Source organism: Periplaneta americana, chromosome 8 (assembly GCF_040183065.1).
Source record: "Periplaneta americana isolate PAMFEO1 chromosome 8, P.americana_PAMFEO1_priV1, whole genome shotgun sequence".
Taxonomy (NCBI): Eukaryota; Metazoa; Arthropoda; class Insecta; order Blattodea; family Blattidae; genus Periplaneta; species Periplaneta americana.
Window position 1 is genome coordinate 95,646,402 of NC_091124.1, and position 13,011 is coordinate 95,659,412.

At 37.1% G+C, this 13,011-nt stretch overlaps 1 protein-coding gene across 1 annotated transcript in view; it reads left to right on the forward strand.

The window, feature by feature from the left end:
• LOC138704902 (maltase A3-like) overlaps positions 1-13,011 on the forward strand; it is a 96,140-nt gene that overhangs the window by 81,344 nt on the left and 1,785 nt on the right. The window contains exon 9 of the mRNA XM_069833295.1: positions 1,476-1,607. Coding sequence (XP_069689396.1) covers positions 1,476-1,607 — 132 coding nt within the window. The remainder of the gene's footprint in view (positions 1-1,475; positions 1,608-13,011) is intronic.

Consider the following 13,011-nt stretch of genomic DNA (forward strand, 5'->3'; position numbering starts at 1 on the left):
TGGTGGTAGCGAAAGTGATCCTGGTGATTAATGATGGTGGTAGTGGTGGTGGTGGTGGTGATAGTGATCGCGATGGTCATGCTTGTGGTATTAGTGACGATAGTGGTGGTGGTTGTGGTGTTAACAGTATTGGTGAATATGGTGGTGGTAGCGATAGTGATAATAGTGATGATGATGGTGGTGGTGGTGGTGGTGGTGGTGGTGGTGGTGGTGGTGATCGCGCTTGGTGGTGGTAGTGACAAAGGTAGTGGTGATTGTGGTATTGACACTATTGGTGAAGATGGTGGTGGTAGTGGTGACGATGGTGATAGTGGTATGTGTTATTGATAGTATTGGTGACGATAGTGATGCTGGTGATATTGATGACGATGGTGGTAGTTATGATATTGACGGTATTGATGATGATGCTGATAGCGGCAATGTTGATGCTTGTAATTAATGGTACCACTGGTGGTGGTAATGATGCTGATGGTGATGCTGATGGTAAGGATGACGATGCTGGTTGTGTTCACAGTATTGGTGGCGATAATGATGATGGTAATGATAACGATGGTGATGGTGGTTGTGTTTACGATATTGGTGACGATAATTGTGGTGGTGGTGGTAGTGGGGGCAATGGTGATGCTGGTGGTAGTGGCTGACGGTGGTGGTAATGCTTGTGGTGTTGATTGTATTGGTGATGATGGTAATGGTAGTGATAGTGGTAATGGTAATGATGGTGATGTGTTCACGGTATTGGTGATGATGATGGTGGTAATTGTGGCATTGGATGCCAGTGGTAATGATCACGATAGTGGTGTTTGTTGTGTTCATGATATTGGTGAAGGTGCTGGTGACCATGGTGATGCTAGTGGTAATGATGACGATGGTGGTGATTGTTGTGTTCACGGTATTGGTGACGATGTGGTGGTAATGGTGGCTGGTGGTAATGATCACGATGGTGGTGTTTGTTGTGTTTACGATATTGGTGTAGGTGGTAGTGGCCATGGTGATGCTGGTGGTAATGATGACGATGGTGGTGATTGTTGTGTTCACGGTATTGGTGACGATGTGGTGGTAATGGTGGCTGGTGGTAATGATCACGATGGTGGTGTTTGTTGTGTTTACGATATTGGTGTAGGTGGTAGTGGCCATGGTGATGCTGGTGGTAATGATGACGATGGTGGTGATTATTGTGTTCACGGTATTGGTGATGATGGTGGTGGCAGTAGTGGCCAAGGTGAAGATGGTGTAATGATGATGGTAGTTATTGTAGTGTTCATACTATTAATGACAATGGTGCTGGTGGTAGTGGGGGCGATGGTGATGCTGATGGTAGTGGTGACGTGATGGTGTTAGTGGTGATGATGGTTATTGTGACGATAGTTGTGGTGATGATAAAGGAGAACAACATAATTTTATTACATCAATTTAATTGTCATGAGTCATTAACTTGAGGAAACATTTAGTAGCTGTAAAAATATTTCTTTCTGCAGATCGTACCCCGACAGTGAATCGTACGTGGTAATCGTAAACCTGGGAAGCAGCGTCGAATCAGTGACCATCGACTCGTCTATACAGACACTGTATGTGCGCGTTGCCAGTGTACAATCCATGCGGAATGAGGGGTGAGTACTGTTAGGCCTATAAGTCCATTTAGTGTGTTCCTTTTCAATCTTCTATACCGTCTTTTATCAGAACAAGAGTCACTTAAAGTGATAAAGAGGAAAGATTTAACTTCAGAAATCTCTAGTAAAACACGTGAAATGTACAGGGACCGAGCGTGACGTTGCAAAGAACAGCATTCCTCCTTCCTTACCTCGATGGCAGTCAGCTGAAGGACAGGTGTATGGACAGGCAGGCAGATAAGCACAGAAAGAATTAGAGAAAGTGTATGTGTGTGTGTGTGCGTGCGTGCGTGCGTGCGTGCGTGCGTGCGCGCGCGTGTGTGTGTGGTTTTTAACGCCATATTCACTTTCTGTGTGGCGTGAAAAGAGTGATATATCCAGTTCTCAATTGCTGAGCATTTGGAAAGCAGATGAGAGTTCAAAAATATACGTTACACAACTGTCACAAGTCGCTTCTTCGCCTGTGGAAGCTATAGTCATACATATTTTCCTTCATTACAGGCAATTCGTCAGCAGTTCAAGCCACTTATTCGACAAACAACTTCAGCCATCTCGCATCGAAAAAGCGAACATATGCAATATCCAGATGCTGAACCTAAGCCGTGAGCTTTGCTCTACCTACCTAAATTAATTTTGCTATGTATTAGATTGCACTAGGCCAGATTAGCTTACCTTAGGCTCCTGTTTGCGACCTACCGAAAATCCTCATTCAAATTTCTAAAATTGCATTAACTAATTAATTCATTCATTCATTCATAATGTTTCGCTCAAGGGCAGATCTTTCACTGCAAACCCAGCATTGTTCAATCTTTCTATTTTCTGTCTTCCTCTTAGTCTCTGCATATGATCCATGTAATCTTAATGTTGTCTATAATCTGATAGCTTCTTCTGCTCCGAACTTTTGTTCCATTCACCATTCCTTCCAATGCATATGACTCCGAAAATTCTTATAGGTACTGTAATTTCGCACAACTATGGTCCATGATACAACCATTAAAATTTTGCGCTCTATAACCTCGTATGTCTACATTTTTGCTGTACTGAAGTTTGAAGTAAAGTCATTGCTGCTATCGATGAACAGTCTAAGACACTCTACAACGTTCACAGAGTGGAACATAGTTGTGCTCCAGGACCATAGTTGTGGAAAATTACGGTACTTCGAGATTAGCATAGGACATCACTCATTCTATGCATGTTAAGCATACATAAACTGTTCCTTGTCAGAAAAACTTAAGTGCAAAATTAGGGCCAGAAATTAATATTAAGTTCTATACTCGTAATATAGAAATATCATATTTGAAAGAAAAAGTCCACCTTCATTTCTGATGTCTTTTCGGTTGCTTGAAAAAGTGGACAGGTTTTCTTTTGCCTTCTCTTCATCACAGAAATTACTTTAAAGATAACATTCCACTTTTCGTTATGCATAACATTCCTAGCCATCTCTGAACTCCAGACTGTCTCAACACTGTGAAGTAAAAGCTGTCAATGTATCTCTGAGAAGTTAACGTTATTAGAGTGAAAGGGAGGGTGGGGGCTTGTACTTCAACTCTTCACCGAGCCTCTTTATTTATTTGATGTTGGATGCACAGTAATGTGTTGTGTATTTTTCAGGAGTGATTACCGGTACAACTTACTTACCTACTTACTTACAAATGGCTTTTAAGGAACCCGAAGGTTCATTGCCACCCTCACATAAGCCCACCATTGGTCCCTATCCTGTGCAAGATTAATCCAGTCTCTATCATCATATCCCACCTCCCTCAAATCCATTTTAATATTATCCTCCCATCTAGGTCTCGGCCTCCCTAAAGGTCATTTTCCCTCCGGTCTCCCAACTAACACTCTATATGCATTTCTGGATTCGCCCATACGTGCTACATGCCCTGCCCATCTCAAACGTCTGGATTTAATGTTCCTAATTATGTCAGGTGAAGAATACAATGCGTGCAGTTCTGTGTTGTGTAACTTTCTCCATTCTCCTGTAACTTCATCCTGCTTAGCCCCAAATATTTTCCTAAGCACCTTATTCTCAAACACTCTTAACCTATGTTCCTCTCTCAGAGTGAGAGTCCAAGTTTCACAACCATACAGAAGAACCGGTAATATAACTGTTTTATAAATTCTAACTTTCAGATTTTTGAACAGCAGACTGGATGATAAGAGCTTCTCAACCGAATAATAACATACATTTCCCATAATTATTCTGCGTTTAATTTCCTCCCGAGTGTCATTTATATTTGTTACTGCGAGGCTTATTGTAGGGATTCGTAACAAGCTGTTTTTACGGTGATGGGTTGTTAGCCCTTCGCCCAACCCCCAAGCTGGAGGACCACCCCTTATCGGCTGTCCACGACTGCTTATTCAATATATTCGTAGCTACCCTCCATATCTGGAGGCTGTCTCCTCTATCCGCAACCTGAGGACGCGCCATGCCATGGTGATAGGGACCCACAATACATGGATCGGTACAACACTCTCATGAAATGTCCTAAGTAGCATAGCTTCTTGTGATATAATAATACTCATATTCTCCAAAGTGAACAGAAATACGAGTAATTGCCAAGTAGGAATCGCTAAAGTAGCATCGAACACCCTGGTGAGTGGTTTCAGTGAGAGAACATAGAGGGAATGAGAAGGTATTATAGCCTGTTATACACACTGAAGTCGCTGCAACGTACTTTTAGTGATAGAAGCAGAAGTAAAATTTCCTATTGGACTGCTGGAGTGCGACTGCTACACCCTCGCACTCTCTGTCTCTTTCTATTCGATCCCTCTCTTCCTTTTTCAACCCTATAGCCTCTACATTCCGCATTTCAAAACCAGAGTTGTTCAGTTTAAGATAAGTTTAACAATTCAGAATCTGAATTACTTGAACTCCATATAATTAAAATCTTAGAGGGGGATTGGGCCAATTTTCGCAAATGTTTCTATAATTGTGCCTTCGTAGCTCAGTTGGAAGAACGTCGGAATTTAGATGTCAACGTCCCAGGTTCAATTCCTCGCCACTCCTTTTCATTCTATTCTGTTTCAAGATAGTATAATGTAATAACATAAAAAGAAAGAACTAACACCAGTATTAGTCAAGAGCCACCAATGATTTCTGTACATAAACATGAACCATGAGATAATGTCCCTGTTAAATTTATTTTGCTCAGTTATTGAACAAAAATTATTATACAATAGGTTGATAGAAGTTATCACTGCCTTAACCCTAGATCATATATACCCAGATAGGTCGGCCTTATTACTGTTCTGAAACCACGAAAGTACGCCCATTGTAGTCTATCTACTGAGGTTGGATTTCATTTTGCTCCAATGCGAAATTTTTTTGCAATCGCATTGAAATATTGTTCACTTCAGTAACAAAATTTCAAAGAAACAATGACCAAACAAAACCCATTGTAGTTGAAGTTAATTCACAAGATTCTGGTACCGTAACTAAAATTATTTATTTTTAGTGAAAGCAAATAGTGCTGAATACAAAAAGCGTTTAGTACATAATGGTATACTTGACACACTTAGTTCCACTAACACTTTATGCATTTTTTTTCAACGGTTTGATTCTAGATATAAATTCTCTCTGAGGACTTCCAATAAACTAAAGTGAACTATTTACAAGGGTATGAAGTGCTTTTACAACTGACTAAACATTTATCTTGGTTGCATAACCTCTAGACGAGATCACATTGAGGAATATAGAATAGGACTAATGTTTAAGTGTAACCATTTCTACCGATATTCTTCCTTAGGGCCAGTGATTAATAGTAAAACGATTGGACATGAACATGGTCCGACAAATTTCACAGTCAAAATTTTTATTGTGCAAAATTAACCATTAAGGGGGGATGTAGGGCGGATATGACCAAAGATCACATTTTTTAAAAAGTGGTTTAAAATAAACTTTATAGTCTTGAGAATGTGTCCACAAAATTTTACGGCCGAATTCCAATTATAAATGGGCTTTAAAAATTTAAAGAGCCATGGCCGCTCTGTGCCACGCCCACTTTTTTACCAAATACTCCAGTCATCCTTCATTTTCTCTCTTTTTGTACATGCAAACGCTTGGAAAGGCTATATGTTTGAGTGTAGATGGCTGTGAGCAGGAGTACCACGTGTATTTTAGGCGGGAAGAGCATGCTTGCTTTGATTTCTTGGTTTGGAGGTAGTAAACACGTGTTTGTTGTGAAGTTGGTTTTGTAAGTTTTGTCTTCCACGAGTGTTATTTATACAGCATGCCTCGTTTCAGTAGCAGTGTGTTTAGAAAAGTGAAAAGAAGTATTATAAATAATACAAAAAAGAAACGTGTGTTCAAGAAAAGGTTAGGGCTGTACCAACTCTCAATGTAGAAGGACAACAGAGCAGGTCTAGCATAAAGATTGGAGAAGGAATTGAATTGCAAAATAATGTTGATGAAAGTAAATTGAATACAGGGTTTAGAATAATTGATTTGTCCATTCTTTCGTCTGCCATAAACAATGCCTATTGTTGCTCAACTTGTGGCTCCAAATCACACAAAATTCATGATGATGAAAACAGGTTTGATGTTGTTTGTACTCTCCATATAGTGTGTGACAATTGTGGATTCGATTCACAATTTAAAACTTCTAATAGAAAAAATAATGCATATGAAGCCAATATTAGATTGACTTACAGCATGAGATGTGTTGGTGTTGGGAGGGAAGGAACAAATTTGGTTTGTGGTCTCATGAACATGCCTCCACCAACAATACGTTACACTGATACTAATAATGTGCTACTAAAATCCTTGAAAAAAGTGTGCGATGAGTCTATGACAAAAGCAGTACAACAAGCAGTCTCTGTAAATGATTGTGATGGAAATGATCTATCTGTGTCCTGTGATGGTACTTGGATGAGGCGTGGATTTTCCTCCCTCTATGGTGTATCGACCGTAGTCAGTATCGATACAGGTAAAGTATTAGATGCCCAAGTACTGAGTAAGTACTGCACTACATGCTCCACCAGAAAGAAAAGTTTAAATAAAAATGAAGAGGAACAATGGGAACAAAATCATGCTAAGTCTTGCTGCAAGAATTATCATGGTTCTAGTGGTGGGATGGAGGCAGCAGGAATGAAATTAATTTTTCATCGCTCCCAAGAGAAATATGGTGTACGCTATGTAAAGTACTTGGGAGACGGTGATTCCAGTGCCTTCAAAAGTGTGTTTGAAAGTGAGCCATATGGATCAGATTGCCCTATTGAGAAGCTGGAGTGTGTTGGACACGTCCAGAAACGTATGGGTTCTAGGCTGCTGAAACTTACCAAGGATATGAAGGGTAAGAAACTGGAAGATGGTAAGGGGATTGGAGGAGCTGGACGACTAACTAAGAAGGAAATCCAGTCAATACAAATGTATTATGGAGCTGCCATCAGACAGAATGTGGGTAATTTGGATAGTATGCAGCATGCTGTATGGGCAATCTACTTCCACAAGTTATCCACAGATACCAAACCCCAGCATGGTTTGTGTGGCGAGTGGTGTCCATACAAGAAGGCACGAAACAATGCACAACAATACAGCCATAAACATAGTCTACCAGAGCCAGTCATGAATGCCATGAAACCAACTTTTAGGGCTCTGGCCAAGCCAGATCTCCTAAAGAAATGCGTTCATGGCAAAACTCAGAATCCCAATGAGTCTTTGAATCAGCTGATTTGGAAGCGCTGCCCTAAAACTCTGTTTGTGTCTTCTACAGTAGTACAAATAGCCACATTGGATGCTATTTTGGTCTATAATGATGGCAATGTAGGGAGAATAAGAACTCTTCCAGAACTTGGATTTGAACCAGGTGCGTTCACAATAAACATACTCCAAGGTATCGACAGCAGGAGAATCGACAGTGCCAACACTGCTCTTCAAAAAATACAACAAGAGGCACGGCAGAGAAGATCCCTGAAGAGGAAGGAAGCTGAGGACCTTCAGGAAGAACAGGAGTATGGTGCAGGGGATTTTTAGAGGTACAAAAATGGATATGGCATGTCGCATGTGTATAGAAATCTTTACAATAAGTTTTCCGTACTTTACATTTTTCTATTGTTAAGGAACATTTTCTCAGAAACTATTTAAGATAAAGCAATGAAATTTTGCACATATATTTATCACTGAATTATAAAAGTTTTCCTGTAGAAAATTTTATTTCACATGTGAATTGAAAGTTTTTACATTAGATAAAGTAGTAACATTTAATAAAACAAATTACCATACATATAAAAAATATATTTCGGAAAAGGTATTTGATATTTTAAACTTCTGTCTGCAGGGATTGGTTAGATATAGTATTGAGAAAATGTACACAAAATTTCAAATCAATATGTCCAATAGATATTGAGAAAATGTTCCTTATCTTCCTATACATCAGGTTAGGATACATTGGCTTATAACTCCGCTTCCATATATGCTAGGATATTGTGAATCGGTACTGAAGCACATACATTCATTGTCAGTTATCCTACCAAATTTCAAATTTATAGCTTCAAAACTGTGGAAACCATGATGAATACAAAAAACGGTGCGCTTCCGGCCTACATCCCCCCTTAATACCAAAGGGAGGATATCAATAATATTTCATGTCACTTGTTGGACGCAGCTGCATAACATTGCTTTCATAAGTTAATGCCTTTTTTTTTTTATATAAGTGTGTCAAGTATACCATTATGTACTAAACGTTTTTTGTATTCAGCACTATTTGCTTTCACTAAAAATAAATAATTTTAGTTATGGTACCAGAATCTTGTGAATTAACTTCAACTACAATGGGTTTTGTTTGGTCATTGTTTCTTTGAAATTTTCTTACTGAAGTGAACAATATTTCAATGCGATTGCAAAAAAATTTTGCATTGGAGCAAAATGAAATCAAACTTCAGTATATAGACTACAATGGGCGTACTTTCGTAGTTTCAGAACAGTAATATTATAGGTCCTCTTGTTTCCTATGAATACTTTCCATTGAGAAGTACAAGCATTTTCCCACACATTTATCACTTATAACATATTTCTTTTGTCTAGTGCAGTCTATAATCTTTCATTTAAAAATGTATGTAGCTAATTCATCACGAGAATATTTACATTCGGCGATTTAGTGATGCTATGTCAACCATGAGAGACAAGAATGTGTATAGTAAATTATATTTTACATGCTTTGTATACTAAGTCACTTTCCAGAAAATGGATAATTGCTCTGTTATTTACTGGAAATATTGTTTACAGTTGTATTCAATTTATTGTGTCAACCAACTGTACAGTTGTCAAAAAAAAAAGTGGCCGCATTCGTGAACAGCGAATATTTTCTAAGTCCACTTCAGGTCACAGCGATGTTACGTGATGCATGTACTTGTAGAAGCAGTTATGGAACTATGGAATTGTTCCATATCTGCATCTCGTAGACCAGAGGTAGAGGGCTTGCTTAATGATTCAAAGGTTGTGAGTTCGGGCCTTGTTCAAGTTTTCATTTTATTTTTTTAATCGTTCGTTCTTTATCGATATAAATAATATTCAAGTTATTTATATTTTGTTATCGTTCTTTTAGCCATATAAATAATATTCACGTTATAATCTTTTGTATTCTGCTATTGTTATTTAGCGATACAAATAATATTCAAGTCATCATTTGTATTCCGTTATCATTCTTTAACGATATAAATAATATTCACGTTATTTATATTCTATTATCGTTCTTTAGCGATATAAATAATATTCAAGTTATCATTTATATTCTGTTTTCATTTTTTAGCGTTATAAATAATATTCAAGTTATTTATATTCTGTTATTGTTCTTTCGCGATATAAATAATCTGTATTTTATGTAAATAATTATTATAATATAAATACCCATTTTTCTTTGTAAAATAGATTACTTTATTTCAATAATTAATTATATATTATATAAATTCTTATATCAATTAAACAAACCGATATTTATCATTTATATTCTGTTATCGTTCTTTAGTGATATTGTATAAATAATATTCAAGTTATAATTTATATTCAGTTATCATTGTTTAGCGATATAAAGAACATAACTTTAATATTAGGTTTGGAACAATACAGTTGCATAATACTGGTGTTAGTTGTTTCTTTTTATGTTATTACCAGACATCGGATTCTAGGGCAAATGCCTATTTTGTTTCTTTAGGAGAAAAGTAAAAATAATTATTAATATTTGTGTTTCATGGAAATTGAAAGGTATTCAAAGAGTTTTATAGTGCCCTAAAATGCCCTAAAACGGTTATTAGAGCCTAATTTGTTAATATTCGCCTAAAAATGCCTAACTCACTGTAAAGTTTCGCATTTTACTCTTACTTTTTATAATTTATACATGCATTCACTGCGAAATTTAAGGCATTTAAAAAGTGGAAAGTTTGCTTCACACCGGCCATGAAACCATTGATAAAGGAAACAAAATGTTTTGAATCTCACGACACTCGCAATAGATTTCACCGAATTTAACATGTTTGGAGGCATAAATGCCGACAAAGAACCAACCTTAATTTTGAAGCAGGCAACAATCACAACATGTGCTGCTACCGATTCAGAGATATACTATACTATAAAAATGACTGTTTTCGGTCTGAAACCGATTAGCTGTACTGCCCTTCAGAGTGTCATAAAATCACAATTTTTGGAGAAAGAGTGTTTTTGAAATATTTATGAAAAGTCGTAAAACTGCGAATTAGTAGGGTAAACCGTTACAAAATATTTAAAAGAATGGCCCTCCTAGTGTTAACACTACCAGGAAATGCAACAATAAGTGGAACTTTGTATTTTTGTCCAATTGAATCTCAATAACAACGGTTCATTTGAATGCTCGTTAACAGTTGCTCTTTCCCTCACCTTATTTGTGTTGAGAAGTTTTGAGCGGTAGGATGTTTTCCTGTGAAGTTTAACGCGATAATGCCGAAAAATATAAGTGCAAAATCTACATTGATCCAGCAATGGCTAACAGAATATTCAGAATTCACTTATGATGGAAAAATAATATTCTGCAAGATTTGTAGCAAACAGGTATGTAACAATAGTTGAAATATATAAATTCTATTAATTTTAATGAGTAGACCTATAATATTTATACATTGACTGAGCTATCCTGAGGTATAATTCTTTTTAAGACCACTACACTTTAACCTTTTAAATTCCGATAGTTAAAGTATTTGCAGGTCATTAAAATTTTGATTGTTCGAACCCACTAACTTTGTGATAGAAATACGGCAATACAACAATTAGGATTTTATTTTAATTCAGTTTACTTTACATTTTTAGATTTCGCAAGAAAAGAAGTGCCACCTAAAGCAGCATGTGCAAGGAGCGGCTCATAAGGCTAAAGCTCAGCAGAAAAATCAACTGCAACAAACTTTACTAACACAGTCTACTTCATCCAATCTCAGCAGCAATTTCTATGCTGATTTAACCAGAGCGTTTGTTGCTGCTAACATTCCCTGGAATGCAATTGAAAATCCGGTTTTAAGACAGTTTTTACAAAAATATTGCAAACAAAATATCCCATCTGTGTCGACCCTAAGAAAAAATTACTTAGACAGAATATACAATGAAACTTTAGCTTCCATTCGGGAGGATATAGGTGATTCTTACATATGGGTCTCTGTGGATGAAACCTCAGATCCTATGAATAGGTATATAGCAAATATGGTAGTAGGAAAACTTAGTCCTGATGGACCTTCGATTCCACACCTCGTATGTGTTAAGGAACTTTCGAAAGTGAATAGCCAAGCCATTGTTTATTTTGTAAATAAAGATCTACAGTCTTTATACTCAGGTAATATAGACGATTCTAAAGTTCTGTTGTATTGTACTGATGCTGCCTCATACATAGTTGCTGTAGCTCCACTTCTTAAAACATTTTATCCTAACCTCACGCATGTAACCTGTCTAGCACATGGCCTTCACAGGGTTTCTGAAACAATCCGGAATGAATTTCCTCTTGTCAATTCGTTTATTTCTAACACAAAAAAGTTTTTGTAAAGCCCCATCCAGGATTTCAATATTCAGAGAGAACTTTCCAGATATCCCACTCCCACCTCAGCCAGTTGTTACACGATGGGGAACCTGGATTCAGTCAGTGGTGTATTATTCTAAGTATTTTAAAGAAGTGGTCACAGTTATTGATAAATTACCTGAAACTGATAGTGCAGCGTGTGTGAAAGCAGTGAAAGATTGTCTGAATGACTCACGAGTGAAAAACGATATTGCCTACATAACATCAAACTTTTCTTTCATAACTGCAAGCATTGAACAATTAGAGCGTGAAAAACAATCTCTTTGTAGCCAAATAGCAATAGTCAAGGAAGCTCAAGTGAACATACATTCTGCTTTGGGCGAAACTGGGAAAAAAGTAAAAAATAAGTGGGACAACGTATTAAATAAGAATGTAGGATTTTCATTGTTGGAAAAAGTATCAAGAGTGATATCGGGGGAAAGTGTAAATGTTCCAGTAAGTATTGATGTTTCTATTGTACCTAATTTAAAATTTGCGCCTCTCACATCAGTTTCGGTTGAAAGAAGTTTTTCTGCTTTCAAAATGATTCTCAGTGACAAAAGGCAAAGGTTAACTGTGGAGAATTTAGAAAAAATTCTGGTGGTGTACTGTGTAGATAATTATAATAAAGTCTGAGCATGGAACTGAATTTCAATAACTTAAAATGAGTAATCTTGGTATCAATAATCATTATTTCATTAGTTTCAATATATTAAATTTGTGCAGCTGTGTTTATAAATATAATATAGTATTCTTTTTTAATGTTATACATACTTTTTTGTGCGTATTTTAGTGTATAACTAAAAATTTCAGTGAAAGAAATAAGTATGATACCTTGATGTGCCTAAAATGCCTATTTTCATTAAAATAGAGCCAAATTTTACAAATTTTGAGCTTATTTTAGGCGCCTAAAACTGCAATTTTTACTGCCTAAAAATCCGATGTCTAGTTATTACATTATACTATCTTGAAACAGAATAGAATGAAAAGGAGTGGCGAGGAATTGAACCTGGGATGTTGAAATCTAAATTCCGACGTTCTTCCAACTGAGCTACGAAGGCACAATTATAGAAACATTTACGAAAAAATTGGCCCAATCCCCCTCCAAGGTTTTCTGATGATTTGTAGAAGTTAGTCCAGGATGCGGGACGCAAAGGCTAATTGGGATTTCCCGGTCTCTGATCAGGTCAAAAATCCTGAAAGAACTAATATTTAACCCTTGCGGTGAATTTTGGTGAAGTCCGGAGGGCCCAATTAGTCAAATCCACTCTCCTCATCTCCACGCTAGGGCCCCCTGGGATCTAATAAGATGCGAAAGAGACAGCGGTGTGAGGAAAGCAACGGGAAGTTACCACATTTATCTTTCCCAAGAAAAACTGCAAACATGAGCAAAGGAA